General features: G+C 32.7%; 1 protein-coding gene across 1 annotated transcript in view; it reads right to left on the bottom strand.

Moving 5' to 3' along the window:
• The window catches only part of CARPB (Carbonic anhydrase-related protein B), a 395,701-nt gene that overhangs the window by 95,642 nt on the left and 282,940 nt on the right, over positions 1–17,119 (bottom strand). The window contains exon 3 of the mRNA XM_076397060.1: positions 3,289–3,425. Within this exon, the coding sequence (XP_076253175.1) occupies positions 3,289–3,425 (137 nt within the window). The remainder of the gene's footprint in view (positions 1–3,288; positions 3,426–17,119) is intronic.

Genomic DNA, 17,119 nt, shown 5'->3' on the forward strand with positions numbered 1-17,119 from the left:
AAATAAATTTCTTACCGAAGCTTTTTAAACATGTATTAAAGCTTATAACCATAGTATTGGCGAATATATTAATTGCATACTTTTATATCAACGATATACAACTGATAATTTATATGTTGGTGATAAGAAAAACTCTTAGGGCAGATGGAAATTAGTCGAGAAATATATAATGACCCTGTAGTTCAGATAAGATATAAAAAACCATTGGAAAATAATTATTTAACTTGTAAAGAACTCAATGTTAAACCACAGATAAACCATTTGTCTATAAGCCGTGATTTTTTTTTATCGAAAAAAGCTTTTTTGTGACACATTGTAATGTATTAATATTAATTTTACAGTTTTATATCAACGATATACAACTGATAATTTAGATGTAGGTGATGAGAAAAACTCTTAGGGCAGATGGAAATTAGTCGAAAATAATTATTTAACTTGTAAAGAAGTCAATGATAAACCATGGATAAACCACTTGTCGATAAGCCGTGATTTTTTTAACAAAAAAAGCTTTTTTTGTGACATATTGCAATCAAGGATAATAACAAAACAAATATAATATCCAAGAATGAAAAAAATTGGGGATTAGTGCTGAAGAATAAAATCACAACCCTCAATAAAATATCAAGTGTCCTGTATGTCTCATTTGGTGCTGTCAATATGAAACAGTGTACGAAAAGATCTGCCAACGCCAAGAAAAAAATGTAAAAAACTACAGAGTACAAGCAATCAATAGAAAAATCAATAGAAAACAAAAGTAGTAGTAGAATAATAATAGCTGCAGTCATTGAATGCCATGAAGTTAACACAAATTAACTCACTCTACCCTATATCGTTATTCTAAATGGCATTGATTGTGTACAACATCTAAAGATTTGCTTAGGCTCTTTGTACCCTTAAGTAAAAATAGAGGTTTAGACAATGGACAATGTTACAAAACGTTTAGGACAATATTATAAACTTTGCAGTTATTATTCTCTCCTACAATGTGGAGGTGTTGGGGTAGCAAATGTTCATGGACACTCTTAAAAATTACTGAAATATTTTTAAAATTGTTCTTGGGACTACATGTGATTCTTTTACTATAGAAGTGATGAAAGATATGTTCAGTTGATGTAAAAAATATTCAAGAGCCAACGTACTGTGCTCTAAATTATTTGCTCTTTGGCGACTAAATACTTTTAAATGCCGTACAGACCGTATTCACGGCACTCTCTAAAGGCATAATTTCTGTGACTGATAATTTTAAGTTGTTTAAACAACTTAACAATTAAATTTCATCCTCTAAAATGTGTTGTGTTAGACACTTGATTTTATTTTGATCAGAGCTATATATTCCTGAAACTGCGGAGTAATGTAAACAATTGTTAAACAACCTAACTGTTATTCTTTAAAAGTTTTTCATATTTCTCTACATATAACTATTAATTCAATAAAATCTAGATTTTTCATAAGTTGAAAATACTCTTAAATTAGATTTACGTTCAACAGTGAATTGTAATTCGGGTAATTTCCTGCATTCGAACTTTTTTGACTCCATAGAGAAACTTTTATTGTTAACATGAAAATCACCACATTTACACAGTTGAAATTAGTCTTAAGGTCTAGAATACGATAGACAACCTCAGGATAACCTCCCATAGTTGTTTTATAGGCACCAATAGTTGATGTTTTTTTATATTATTATTTTTATTTTATTTATCCGTGTCGTCTATAGGAGTACGCACCGCAATACATTATAGGTCTCACAAAAAATTCTTCAGACTGAACTCTATTTCCAATATTCTTACTGTAGAAATGTTTACAATAAAGGCTCTCAAACCTATCATATCAATAGTCGCGCTAAAAGTTGGCTTATATGATCTCTCTCGCGAAACTCATTGCAATTTATCGATAATATATTTTTTAGACATCTGCTAGTTCTCTAGGAAATTCTTAAATTATGCAGTCTGACTATCACTCAAAACAACAACAAAGTATGTAGCTGGATTCCCCATTCACAAGCACATATCTGGGAAGATGTTAGTGTTATTTAGTGTTCTTGAGTTATTCATTTTATAGAGATGTTAATTCAGAGAGTTCAAAATTGCATTATCGACATTAAAGACTTTTGTTTTATTTGAAGAAGTCCAGTGCCGAAGTCTATCAAACTTGTGGCAATACTGTTCCGTCATGTTTCAATTATCCAAAAAGTTTGGACCAAAAGGACTACAAAGCTTAGAAGACAATGTTTTGACGTATTAAATTAAAACCCAGCTCAACTCCTCAAAGAATTTTGATGTTGAAGACCCAACCATTTACAGACATTTTCATGACAGGGAAAACTGAAGGACGTATTATTGTGGAAAAGGCCAGCAAGCAACAGACGGAAATTGACCTTCTTGCATGAGAATACTCGGCCATACGTTGGCAGAGTTATGAAGGTTACACTTTTGTAGCTGGAATGAGAAGTTCTGTTGAACCCAGCATACTTTCCAGACATTGCGCCTTTGTTGAAATAGATAGGACATGGCTTGGCTGGCACATGTAGCACACAAGTAGCTCGAACACACAATAAAAAATATGTGGAGTTATAGAAGCTGATGGAAAATATTTTCATAAATATATTTTCACCACTTTTTTTCAATAAATGCCTCTTGAAGGTTAATAAATGCTTAAATATCTGTAAATAACTTATAGTTTGGTCTTAATATACTGTTTCTCTTATTTTAAAAATAAATTAGTTTCAAATTACAGTACAACATACGTCCCAAAACACAATAGAATAGAGCTTATATCCAATTATACCTCGTAATACCGAACTTAATGTTGAATATCATATTAACCTGATGTTCCAACATGGATATGTTAAAACGTCAAAAACAATTAACGATAATGCCCGAAGGGACGGAACGATATTTCAAGAGTGTAAATATTTCCTCCGAGTCTCTGTAAACAGTAATTTCCAAGTATCCCCGGAAACAATGACAAAACATAGTGGCTAAGCTCCTTATCACAACTTATATCTTAACCTAGGGCCTCGGGAGGTTACCCCCTCCCTCCTCCAGCCGGGACGCCGATGTATTTCGGCTCGGGCACACTTTCGACACCCTTTTCGGGCGATTATAAAGGACATTAGGATAAAACTTTGAGTGGTCAGTGTTTGTCTTTGCGCAGAATGGGCGCCCCTCGACTTAACCGGAATAATACCACGAAAATGGGGAGTGCATTTTCGGTTTTACCGCGCGCATTACGAACTTTTTACACGGTTCGTCGACGGTCGGAGGGGTGCACAGGATGCGCTTCACTCACCCTATGTTTGTCGATGTGAAGTTGGCGAAGATTGGGATCGAAGAGGAGTTTGTTCGGTTCCAGATTAACTGGCGATTGTCTGCGGCCTTTGTTGCATAGAGACCATTCGGGATTTATTAAGCCCCAGAATGCTGGACCTGGAACAAAAATAATATAAATGTTAGACTGTATTACTCATTTTTGTTTATATTGATATTATAAAATATTATTTATATCGTAGATTATATATTCTTTAGCTTTTGGTTTATAATTTTAGAATATCGGGTAAGTAGCCTTAGGAATTATCAAATGAAAACAGTCGATCCAATCAAAAAAATTACTATTTTGTTCCTAACACAAGATACAAATGTACTAATTCTTTTCGTATTAATTTTGGAAGATAAAAAGGCTCTTTGTGTCTTTTTTTTGCTGAGATCTTTTTTTATGGTGTAATTTAAAGTCTCCTTTTACCAACTACGCGTTTATCTGGATTGAACCTACAGTTTGACGTGGTCTCCAAACCACGGTTCTCGCCATTGAACCTACCGACTGGCGAGTGATCAACATATAAATCATCCCAGAAGACATCCGATCTTACCCAGCCTGGTTACTGGCGTGACTGGTATCATTTTCTTTGTCGAATTTTGCACTCTTGCCAAGGATTCGAACCCACGACTATCGCATAACGGTAAGTGGAGCGTCCGGTAGCCTTTACCACTGCACCAATCCAGCCGGTTTTGCAGAAAGCTAATAGTAAAATAGTAAGAATAAAATTGATTTTACAGTATATATGTTATTTTTGTTATATTTTAGAGTGTCCTTTTTATCAACTAGGTTTTCTGGACTGGGCCTACCCTTAAACGTGTCTCCATACTATGGTCCTCGGCATATGTCCTACCGTTTTGCGAGTAACCAACTTGGAGATCATCCTAGAAGACATCCGGTCTTACCCAACCTAGTTTCTGGCGTGACTGGGATACATTTCCTTATCGCATTTTATCAAAATATATCTTATCGTATTTGTATAACATTCGGAAAGTAGCAATGACATAATATAATAACTATAATTGGTTATTACTATTTAATTCGAATATGCTTATACATTTTTTAAAACTGTCCCATAGTTAAAAGGAGATGTATGCATTCCTTATAGTATATATTTTGAGAGAGAAAAGGAAATATACAATTGTTTGAATAAAACACAATTTTGTTTAATTTACTTAATAAAAAGCAAGAGTATCTCTAACTGTAAACGACCGATTCTTCTCTCATTGTTAGAGGAAATTGCCCTTTTCTTGCCCTCAACTCCTTGACTTCTTCGGTTGTGCTGAATGAATATTAATAAAAAAAAACCACCGCCGCGAAGATCTTACACCGGGAAGTCGATTCCATTAGGCAAACATAATGCCCCTAATTGCGAGTGGGATCGTTTACTGAGCCGGCAGCTTTTTGAACTCCCCACAATTTCCCACTTCATCGGGGGGTAATGAAAAAATTCTTCGCCGCGCGCCTTAAGAGTCCCAGAAATAGCTCGAGGAAATACGGTTTGAATTGATTTATTTTGACGCGAATGGGGAATAACAGCTAAATTGTGTTGTAATATAGAGTTGCTAGATGTGCAGATTTATTTCAATTATTTAAATTTGCTATAATATATCTATAGGAGAAAAGTAAATGCGTGGAAAAGTAATAAGTGTTTAAGTGCCTTCAACTCAAGTCACTCCAGAAATTTCCAGATGGTCCATCTCTAGAAATTTTATAGAGTTATAGAGTTGTAGAAATACACAAGAAATAAAATAAAAATAATCGAACAAAGAAATTTATATAGAATAAAACAGTTTCAAACTTTCAAATTCTTAAGAATTATCAGCAAATTTTTTGTTAAATTGTGTCCATTTTCTGTGTATTTGTAAATATACTTTTCATTTTCTAGACCTTCCGGTTTTGATCGGTTAAGAACGAATTTAAATTGTGTAATTGACAAATTAGAAGGAATGAAGCTTGTGAGATACTTACACATTTGTTTGTTGCCACTTAGGTATAATGTAATGTTAATTACTAAAGATTGATTGAATAAGACTTAGTAATATATTGTCTTGTAGATTTTCATATTTATCTATAAAATAATATTACCAAGATCCAGAACTATGGCAGCAGTTTTTTTGCCTTGAAAACAATATATATTTAAAACTTATTTGCACAAATATCATTCTTTGTATAAATTCAAAGTTTAAAACAAGAAAAAATGAGGATATTAAAAGCAAATCCATAATATTTGAATTACTTTTGAAGGTTTCTTAACGCACTTAAAATAATCCTGTTTAGGTCAAATGTGCTCCATTTTCTTTAACGATTTGTAGCCATTTTGAAAGTAATTCCATTATTTCGCTTTTATAGAAACCGTAGTCAATATTTTCATAAAAATGGAACTTCAGCCTTTTCCAAACGGTACCACTTACCTTTTTGTTTTATTTGATGTAATAGATGGACGGACTCTGTCAGATTTATGATTTTAGTGATTTTTGAAACCATGGTAGGTGTTTCACTTGCGCTCAATTTATTGTTAGAATATCAGAAACATAAATGCTGTTCAGAATTTCAGTCTTCTGGCTTCTGCTTATTGAGCAAAACCTGAATTTATATGTGTTGAATCAGAACTGAAACAATCATTCATAAAACTGTCATATAAGCGCGTTTTTACTAAACTTAATATTGATATTAATAGGAACATTTATAGCAATTAAACAGCATTATTGTGGACTTATGAAATATCTTATTATGTCTTGTGTGAAGATAATGTTTGGAATAATAATGTGAGAAAATGTGTGAAAAAGAATAAAAAATAAACTAGACATGCACAGGCTCTTAAAAGCAACAATCTTGAGGGAACTAAGGCAGAAGCAAAGAAAATATAGGGAAGAGCAGAATAAGATCAGGGAGGAACATAATGAAAATAAAGCAATGAAAATTGAACTAAAGCAAATAAGGATTGGGATTGATTATATAGGTATAGAAATAGTATTATTGGAAAATAAGGTCGTCAAAAAAATGGAAGTTATGACATGAGCAACTAAAAATTATTCTAAATTGCATTGAGAGTAATTTAAAAAAAAACAGACAGGGAAATGTAAGAAATAAAAAAAGCGAATGAATACCAAACTATAAAGATGAAATTTTGAGATATAAAGTACGGAATATAATTAGTTTGAGAGGGACAAGAGGAGGATAGGAGATGTGAAAAAAGGTGAGAATTGGAGTATAGAAGAATGGAAGGCAACAAAAGGCAAGGACCTGTTGAATTAAAACAAGAAAAACGAGAAGACGATATAAAAATTCAACAAGGTAAAGGAAGCAGAGCAAACAAAAAGTATTATACAATAATATATTAATAAGAAAACAAAGTGGAGATGATAAAAGCAAGAGAGCATCGACAGGAGAGGCTGAACAATAAATAAAAGCAATAAATAGAAAAGATATTAATAGTAAAAATGGGAAAAACCAAAAATACAAATTTGGGTAAAAGGTTCTAACGCAAGTTCCTACACTGGTGACAGGTTAATAACATCGCCACAGAAGAACTGTTAATATACTTTATGTCTGTGACTGTAATTGTAGATCCCAGTTACGCCAGTAACAAGGCTGGGAAAGACCGGATGTTTTTTGGGATGGTCTCCAAGTTGGTCAAAGACCAGTCGGTAGGCTTAATGCCGAGGAAACCTGGTTGTTAAAGAGAAGACTTGAAAATATATTTTAAAAAAATTAATATGAATATGTTACAGTCAATAATTTGAACTAATTAAATAATGTAATCTACATTACTGAAACACTACACAACTGAAATATTATTCGTGAAAAACGAAAGGGTAAAAGGGTAAAACCAGATCGAGATAGGAACGGTTGACCTCCGGTTTGGATCTCTTAATAGAATTTACATTAAAAAGAATAAATTTGGTTTGGAAGTCGGTCGGGTGGCGTCTCTTTCGAGGACCAGAACAGATTCCCGTCGACAAGGTATGAAAATTCCAATTTGTTTCAGAAGAATTTACCGGGGCGAATTCTTTTCGACGGCCCGAAAGGAGGTTTTAATTTGCCCGTCTAGGACGCCACGGAGGAAGGAGAAATTTGAATCGCGCATTTTACATAAATTTGTTGACGTTATTTATTAGCAGCGAATTGTTTGGGGTGTATTTTTTTTTGGTTTATTAAAATGTACTTTCATTAAATCACTTAATGTAATTACGCAATTGATGCAGCTTCCGTAAAATATCATTAAAATGTTTCAAAATTAACTATCTAATCACTAACATAGAGATGCAAACAAAACTTCTAAGTTTCATAACGTAAGCCTTGATCATTGCAATCCTGAATATGATGTGGTTTTTATCATAGGATGATACCTATCTTGAAAATTCGGGTAAATATATTAAACGAGTTATTACATTAAAATAAAAGAGAATAGAGTCGAAATATATTTCCTTAATTACAAGCCATTAACGATACATACTTTTTATCATATATACTTTCAATAGTACACATTAAAAGCTTTTATTCTTCCCAGTGAGGCTTTTCCCTGTAGATATTCGCTTGTGCGAAGAATTTGGAAGACCTCACTGATTGATATCAGACTACCATTTACGTTATAATGATTTGAGACGCTTCATTTGTTTTCCTTGGTATATTTTATACATCTCTTTTCCAGAAAATATTCAAGATGAAATAACCTAGAGCTTGAAATACTATTAGAATTATTTTGACAATTTGTTTATAGTTAAAATCCTTTCCAAGCATTGTCATGAGTCCTGGAAATTTTAAAACTATATGTTTGAAATTATCTCAATCTTTGGGAGTTTGTTTCACAAGATTTTGTATAATCTTCAACTTTATGTACAGCGGTAGTAAAAGAAATTTAGGTAGAGCTGGCAATGCTTCCTGGGAGACCTTTTTTAATAAAGTGATTTTCTCGGCACCTGCTATCCGATTTAAACAAACCTAAAAAACTAACTTGTTATCTGAACAACACTCACAATCTATTTAAATTTTCGCGCACCTGTCAGCCATGATGCTCATATTTTAATTACCGAAGAATCAGTTTCATATTCTTGTAGGTTTCTTTGATGTATCATAAAACAATTTTGCGAAAATAAAAACATACGAACGGGCCTCATTAATCCACATATAGCACTTTGAACGCCAGTTCAGCTCACTATTTTTATATGTAGTTCAAATAGAACGTCTTTTCAGAGGTTTAACTGTCATCTTTCTTAATTTTTGAATATTATTTAGGAAAAGTTATTTCAGACTTTCTGGATTTTAGCTCAATTGAATCCGTGGCTTTAAACGTATATTACTAAATAATATGACTAAAGAAGAAAGACAAAATCTGGAAATACCTTTACTATTTTAGAAATCACAACAAATGATTATTGCTCATTAAATAAGATTATAATAATGAATTATCATAACCACTAAAATGTTATTACCATTACCAGTATATTATTATTCTTAAACCAGGAAAAATACCAGAAGATGTGACCTCCTACCGACCTATAATTTTATTACCGATAATCTCGAAAGTTTTCGAGAAATTATACATAAAAAAGCTAAACTATATAATAGAAAAAAGAAGAGTTATTCCAGAACATCAGTTCGGCTTTCGCAATAAGCATGGGACTATAGAAAAAGTGCATAGACTTGTAAACAAAATAAACGCTGACCTAAATGCCAAAAGATATTGTTCGGCTGCTTTTCTAGGCATATCTCAGGCTTTTGAAAAAGTATGGCATACGGGCTTGCAGGTTAAACTAAAGAAACTTCTCCCTCATCCGGACTATCAGTTACTAAAATCGTATCTCACTGATAGACATTTTATTGTAAATCAAGGCGATGAACATACCGAATTAAATCCCATATATTCAGGAGTTTCGCAAGGTAGTGTACTGGGTCCAGTACTGTATCTTCTGTATACGGCTGGTCTACCCATCACAAAAATAACTACTGTGGCAACATATGCAGACGATACAGCAATCTCAGCATCCCATGAAGATCCAGTAACAGCATCAATAAACATACAAACCCACCTGGAGCAAATACAATTATGGTTGAAGACATGGCGCATTAAAGCCAATGAAATAAAATCCACGCATATTAAACGTTATCCCTGCGTAGAAGAACATGTCCACCAGTGAATATAAATCATCGTCAACTCCCCCAAGCAGAGCATGTTAAATATGTTGGTATGCACTTGGATCGATGCCTAACCTGGAAGAAGCACATACACTACAAACGGAAACAATTGGGACTAAAATTATATCAAATGTATTGGCTCATCGGGCGCAAATCCAAGTTTTCATTAGAATACAAGGTATTGCAGTATGAGTCTATACTCAAGCCCATTTGGGCATATGGAATCCAACTACGAGGTACCGCTAGCAAATCTAATTATCCATCATTCAGCGGTTTCAAAATAAGGTGTTGCGTGCCATTGTTGATGATTCGTACTATATTTCAAATAAAGTGATACAACGCGATATTCCACTAGAACCTATAACGAGTGTAATTGAACCTATAACGGGTGAAGTGCGTACTCGCTAATCAGCTAAATATGCGACGTGATCAAAACGTTTAACACCACCTGATCTGATTACTGGACATATGTAGATTTTAGAACAAGCTTTAGATTAAGACTAATTAATTAGGATAATATTTTATACAGAAGATTGCTTAATGAAGTGATTTTCTACATGCCATGTATATATATTATAGACATAAGAAGTACTTATCGCCAATGTAATATAGACATAAGAAGTACTTATCCCCAATGGGGCAGATTGTGGACTCACGAAGAGTAATAAAAAAACCAGTATATTAAATTTAACATTATTAATGAATTACTAAAACTAAAGCTCCAAAAAAGTATTACTGATAGAATTTGAGTGTTCATGAAAAGTTATGATAAACATGGCCAAAACAAAATGCGTAGTAACTTTACACTTTTGGAAGTTCTAAAGTCGATATAGCTAAAGAAAAAGCTGTTGTCTATTAAACACTTTTGTATATTTACAAGTAACGTGAAACTACTTAGCATGAAAGCACTCGGTCAAAAATTTTAAATATCTGAAAATCTGTATATGAGTTTACTTAAATAGGAAATATATGACTCTTTATGATTGATGTGATCATATCGCTGACGGTGTCAGACCTTTTTGAATTTTCCGGAAATGAGAATAATGCCAAAGGGGTGTAAAAAGTAATTACTAGGGTTAACGAATCAAAAAATCATTTGGCTAAGTTTAGATGAAATAATCAATATTCTGGAAATTAGAAAACTAATATGAGTACTACTTTTTTATTATTATTAGGAAAAAATACTTGAAAATCAGTTATAATTCTGTAACAGATAAATTTATTTATTTAAACTGAATGCTATAACCTCAATTTCGTTTAGTTTATTAATTAATTAAGTTTATTATTATAAATAATAAATTTATACAAAATAATGGGATTTTAAATTTGATAAACTTTGTACAAATGTAATGCAATTTCATCCGTATATTTGACAAGTTATTTTGCAGTTTCATTTAAATATTTTTGGAATATTGTCCTGTTATATTAACTATACAAGTTTTAACTGCGTATTTATTACAGTTATTTAATGGAGCTTTATTAATATTAATTTACCACTTAACTTACTGCACTTAGTTTTTATTATCAATAAATATCATTACCAGTAGTAACACTATTAATTGACGATTTATGTTAATTTATTAAACGACTTAGAGAAAGGAGGAGGTTCTATGTTTGGATGTATATATTTTTTTAAATATATGTTTAAATGTATGAGGTGGTCTCATTGGAATCAAATAAAGACCTCTTGCGGTAAAATACTCAAATTTAAAAGGTACCTACAAAATTTTACCATATTTTTTATCTAAAATAATGAGATTTTTGTGTAATATTATTTCTGATCTTATGTGACGGAAAATCGGAAGTCGTTCAGTGCAAAAGCCATTAAGTCTGCTTTTTAAGGGCTAATTATAGTATATAAGACTTTGTAGAAATATTGTAGAATACTTCTATGATGTAATTGTTGAAAGGTTTTGTTGTTTAGTTAGAAAATGTCTCAAATAACCTAGGCTAGGTAGCGGACCACGGGGTTCGTTATTTTCAATCATTCTTACCTTATTCCTATTTTTATTCATACACCTTTATTTTTTTCATTTTCAATTTTTTTCTTTTGGCATGTAACCAATATTATAAGATCATATTAATTCAATTATGTTACTTCTTATTAATTAAGTTGATCTTAAGAAATCGTTTTATATTAAAACTATTTTGTTATAATGACAGAAATTAAATGTATATGGATATCTAGGAAACTAATATTGATTACAATAAGGTTGTGTGAATAACAGGTATCAGAAAATATAATAAGTGCGTATTACTAGCATTTGTTGTGTGTTTTTTAAATCAATATAAAAAACTTAAGTTGCTGACAAGCATACAGAAAAAAAAGCAAAAGAAAAGATTTTAGTGCAAGTTAGTGAACGTACATTCCATAAAAAATATGTATCTATATTAGTTTGTAAAAAAAATAATATTTTTCATGTCTGTTTTATTTTATTTTAATGTAATAACTTGTTTGACATAATTCCCCTAATTGTCAAGAAACGTCTCATCGTTTGGGAAAAAGAAATCCATTTTCAGATTCAGCAAATATCAAAACATAGAAATTGCGTCACAAAATCTAAACAGCACTTTTTTCGATTTGTCATTTGGTCAATAAAATTTTTATAGATTCTGATTTGAACTTCTAATAGTCACACTAATGTTTGTTTTCGTTATCTTTATTGTTATAAATAAATATCAATAACTTAATTTTTTGACGTCATGGTGGCGAAAGTGGTGAAAGCAACAGGACGGTCCACCTACTGTTGCGATAGTCAAGGGTTAGAATCCTGCTGGGACATGGTCTTGGTAAGAGTACAAAATCTGAAAAAGAATAACTATCCCAGTTACGCCAGTAACCAGGCTGCGTAAGACCGGATGCTCTCTGGGATGCTTTCTAAGTTGGTCACTCGCTAGTTTGTAGTGAGTAGTAGGTAATGAGTTTTGTTTCCAACGGTAAACTCAAAATTATTTTCTTGTCGATTCGATAATTGAACCACGACCTACATTTGAAGAACACAATTTGTAGGGTATGTTTTATTGCCTTGAAAAATAGTGGAGAGGATACACGAGAGCCGTAAAAAACCGGACTATGATTGAAACTAGCCGAAATAATTCGGATCTAGACGCAAACAAGTGTTTTATTTCGACGTAATATATCTGGCGTCATTATTCAACAATGTTCTCCGATTTGTCAGGGCGAACGAGGGACATTCTTTCGTGTTACGTTGCGACGACATGAAAAAAATCAGTCGAATCCGAGAAACACAATTGTTTTTGGCGAAATTTGTCGGGATATTTCTTTATAACTGACAACTGGACGGGGTTCTGAATAAGTTAAATATGAAATATTAATAAAAATGTATATTTCGTTCACAATAGTTTAAAAGTTGAAATATTGAAAACCTTATTTGAGCGAATTTTACTGTTTACTAATACGGCTCAAACATGCTCGGGATATTTTACAACAATATTCTCTAAAGTCTCTTTTTACCAACAAATATTTACGTGCACTGAGCCTATTGTTTAACGTGGACTCCGAACCAAGGTCATCGGCATTAAGCCTAACGACTGACCAATTACCAACTTAGAAACCATCCCAGAGAACATCCGGTCTTAGCCAGCTTGGTTACCGGCTGGACTAAGCTTGTTATTTCTTGTCGTATAACAATTATTAGAGCTATAAAGTAGATCCCAGCATGCCCCAGCAGGTTTCGAATCCGCGACTATGACAACATTCACAGTATCCCCCTATCGCCTACAAGAAATATGTAATTATCCTTCAAGCACATCTAACACAAAGCCTGTGGCCTAAGAAAATCATTTTTCTATGTTGTTTATCTATGTCTACTTCTAATAATATGTCATATATTAATTCCAAAACTAGACCTAACCTTTACATGATTTCTTTGTAGAACGATATAGTCTTAAGACAAACCTCAGTAAGAGTATATAATTAGTTTCCCTTCTAAATGTATCACTTTCTACCTTTTATCAACTAAAACTATTGATAAAAGTTTAAAAGAATAAATTGTCATGTAGATATAAATTTTATTCCATTAATCGTTAAATATCTTAATATATCTTATATATCAGGGGTTTGGTTTGCGATTAGAACTGGAGCTCGCAGAGGACAGTTGATCGGCCAACTCCAATGAAAACACAGCGTTAAATATTTGTTTATACGTTTTGTGTCACTGATATGACGGCTACTCCTGGTTGCTTAATTTGGGCGTAATTCGTCTTTTTTTGGAATTTATTTATTTGTAGAATATTACACAAAAATTTTGGGACTAGAAATTCTCTCTCGATTTCACAGTTTCAGGTGTCCCCGATTTGCTTAAAAAGGGATGCAAAAATGTCTTCAAAAGCAATTTACTTTCATCACGTATTTATTGATTGATTATACCTTGATGCTTTACAATATATACAAAACTAAAGGAGTTGTAACTGAGTGTTGAAATATAGTGAGTTGTTGAAAAAGAGTTGGAAAATGATAATATATATCGCGTTTTGATATTTTTTGACTCGTATAAATGCCTATTTATTTCGCGACGTTATAGCAGTCACTTAATGGCCTGCCGCGGTGATATGAAGTGACAGTTTACGCACCACGATTAAGTTCGAGCATTAACAGGATGAGAGGGGCAATGAAATACAGCACGTTTTATCTTTGATGGTTTCAGTGTAAACAGATCGTCGTAGAGGACTTTATCTCCAAGAAGATGGCTCGGTTTAATTTTATAATATAACTTTTTATTTTTACTACATTGGATTATTAGTACAAGATGAAGTCGAGTAATATTTAGCGAGTACATTAAAGAGATATGAAATGAGAAAGTCTTGGTAAAATTCGGCAATATAAAGGTCAGGGACAAAATTGGCATACAATTGGTATAGAACTGTCTTTAGCAAGTTCGGAAATAAATAAACATATAATCGTATATATAGTCTGTTCAAAGTTATTTTGAACATACGTCATTTAAATTTGTGACATCAAAACGTCGTAATGTTGCAGCATCAACTCTGAGTTTTAGTTCAGTTTGGCTTTGACATACAACAAAATTACAACCTCAATAAAATAATTCAACAAAAATGTTAACAAATATAATATATTTTAACATTATAGAAATATCAAAACTACAATTAACTGTACAGTCACAATAGTTTATAGGTTAGAGTTAAAACTTCGTATTACTATTGTTTTCAAGGATTTTGTATAGGTCTGCCAACCCAACGACTTCGACAGGCTCATTCGTTTACGAGTTCGAACTAATCAGCATTGTGTCTCCTTTTAACTAGAATTAAATGAGAAAGAAAATAATATCTGAATCTAAAACGGATTTACAAATTGCGGCAGCAATACATTAAACATCTTGATGACGTATGTACAAGAAACCTTTGAATGGACTTGGCATGAGCTTTATTTTTTACTAAAGATTCTCATTCTCTCCCAACCTTCCATGTAGATTCCTTCCTCCTGAGTTCAGCATCCAGGATCATGCCAAAGTATTTTGCTTTGTTGGCATATGGAAATAATAAAGAAAAACTGTGACCTGCTTCCGTTATTTGTGAATTCAGTGTTTGTAGATTTTCCTTCATTTGATTTGATTCGCCATTTTTTAGTCCAGATAGCAACTTATCAAGAAAAGTTTAAAGTTTCCGGGTTAAGCTTTCTACAGACTCTGCTGCTGCTAAATTTGCTCTATTATCAACAAAGGTATCAGTTGTGTAATATAATGTTGTGCACAAATTACTGATATAAAGGAGATAAGGCATTGGCCCCAATACACTACCGTGAGGTAGGTCTTATCAGTTTCAGATCAGATTGAGAAAGACAGTAGATTTATTATTTATTTATTTATATAATTGACCTATCAGACTCTCGGATTATTTAGGGTTTGTTGATAGATATACAATATAAAACGCATTTACATCAGTTAAAGTATACAATGTTATTACAAGTATAGAATGCAAAGAACAATTTAAATGCATGAATATAAAGAATGCATGAATATAAAGTCTAGAATTAAAAGGGTGGGATAGAGAGTACATATTGCAAGATGATAAGTAAAATATGTAAGAGTATACAGATATATGAATATATGAATGCTACAGTACAATGGTCGCGCAACCCCTGAGAGTGATAAGGATACAAGATACAAAGAATGAAAACGAACATGCATGATATTACATAGATTCACCTTATTATAATTCTAACATACTAGTAGTCCTGTTACGGTTAAAAAATTAATCACCTTTTCTAGGTTCTCCAGCCTAAGACATTGGTGCATTTTCTTTCTCAGGTTGACCAACCGTCTCTGCGAGTTGTATCTTCCACATTTGACGCACAGTGGTGGACTTATTCCCTTAATGAGAAACTCATAGGTGAATTTGCACTGACCAATTCTGAGACTCGTTAATAAGCTTAATTTGCATCTGCTGGTGTTAGTGGTGTTAGGACCCTGACAATACTATTTTTTCACCGCCCAAGACTTGTCCTTTTCTGTTAGATCCCATCTGAATTGCTCTAGATGTCCAAAGACCCTAGTATAGTGGTGCCTAATGGCTCTACTCCAGAAGGGGAATGAAATACTGCAGAGAACACACCTTTGTTTTCTAGACTTTTTTCAATTACATCTGTAATTTGTTGTATTTGGTCAATTATTGAGTGGGTATACCTGAAAACAAACTGATGCGATGATATAAGCTTCTTCTGCTCGAGAATAAACTAGAAGCGTTTTACATTCAATTACTCAACGAGTTTAGCCATAACTGGTAATAAATAAATAGGGCGCTATCATTGGACTTCGCTTAGATTGGTGCTTAGATGGCACTATCGTCTACATATGTTACCATAATAGTGATTTTTGTGATCAATAGATAAATATATATAGAAAATAGAGTATCGGGCCCACTACACTACCATGCGAAACTCCTGAATATTTTGGATGTAATTTGTTAGTAAAATTGCCATCTTGTTTATGATCTGGAGTACCAAATTAACTTAGAATGTATGGTGACTATTTTTGAAAATGCCATTTTGAATCATTGCAACATCGGGAAAAAGTGAAGGATGGTTTTTTAAGCCGTATTGTGATTATAGAGATAAGAGTAAATCTACTATGAAAATCACAAGAGCCATTAGGCACTAGGAAATCCATACACATGGACACTAATGTGTCATTAAGTATATTACATTACATTAATACGATTATTCAAAATCATTTTTTAATGTTTTCGTCGGTAACAATCTCTTTTGGGCGCGTCCACTGCGTTCACTGTCTTCGGTGCTCATTTCACAACATCTAAACTTATCATACTAATCCTTGATGGCTGATTTTCCTGGGGCAGTGCCCGGAAACTCGGTATCAAATCAAGTTTTTGCTTCAACTGTATTTTTTTCTTCAAAATAAAATATTGCTATATTTTACCAACACGCAATATTCCTTTTTATCCATTTTTTTCACAATTGCAAAAGTTGCTTTACTCAAAATGTTATAATTAACAAGCTAATCATACGACAGCTGTCAAATTTATATACGCATCTTCTGAGGGTTAGAGCTAACTAAAAAACATATGGATTTAATTCTAATAGCGCCATCTATGTCAGGCCGGGAACTTTTCAATTGTCCTGTTATAAAATTACATCGGGTACATCTGTAAGCTTACTGGCTTTTCAGGTTCA

This window comes from Rhynchophorus ferrugineus, unplaced genomic scaffold, assembly GCF_030347505.1.
Source record: "Rhynchophorus ferrugineus isolate W39M unplaced genomic scaffold, kcgeb_rfMv2 rfM2, whole genome shotgun sequence".
NCBI lineage: Eukaryota > Metazoa > Arthropoda > Insecta > Coleoptera > Curculionidae > Rhynchophorus > Rhynchophorus ferrugineus.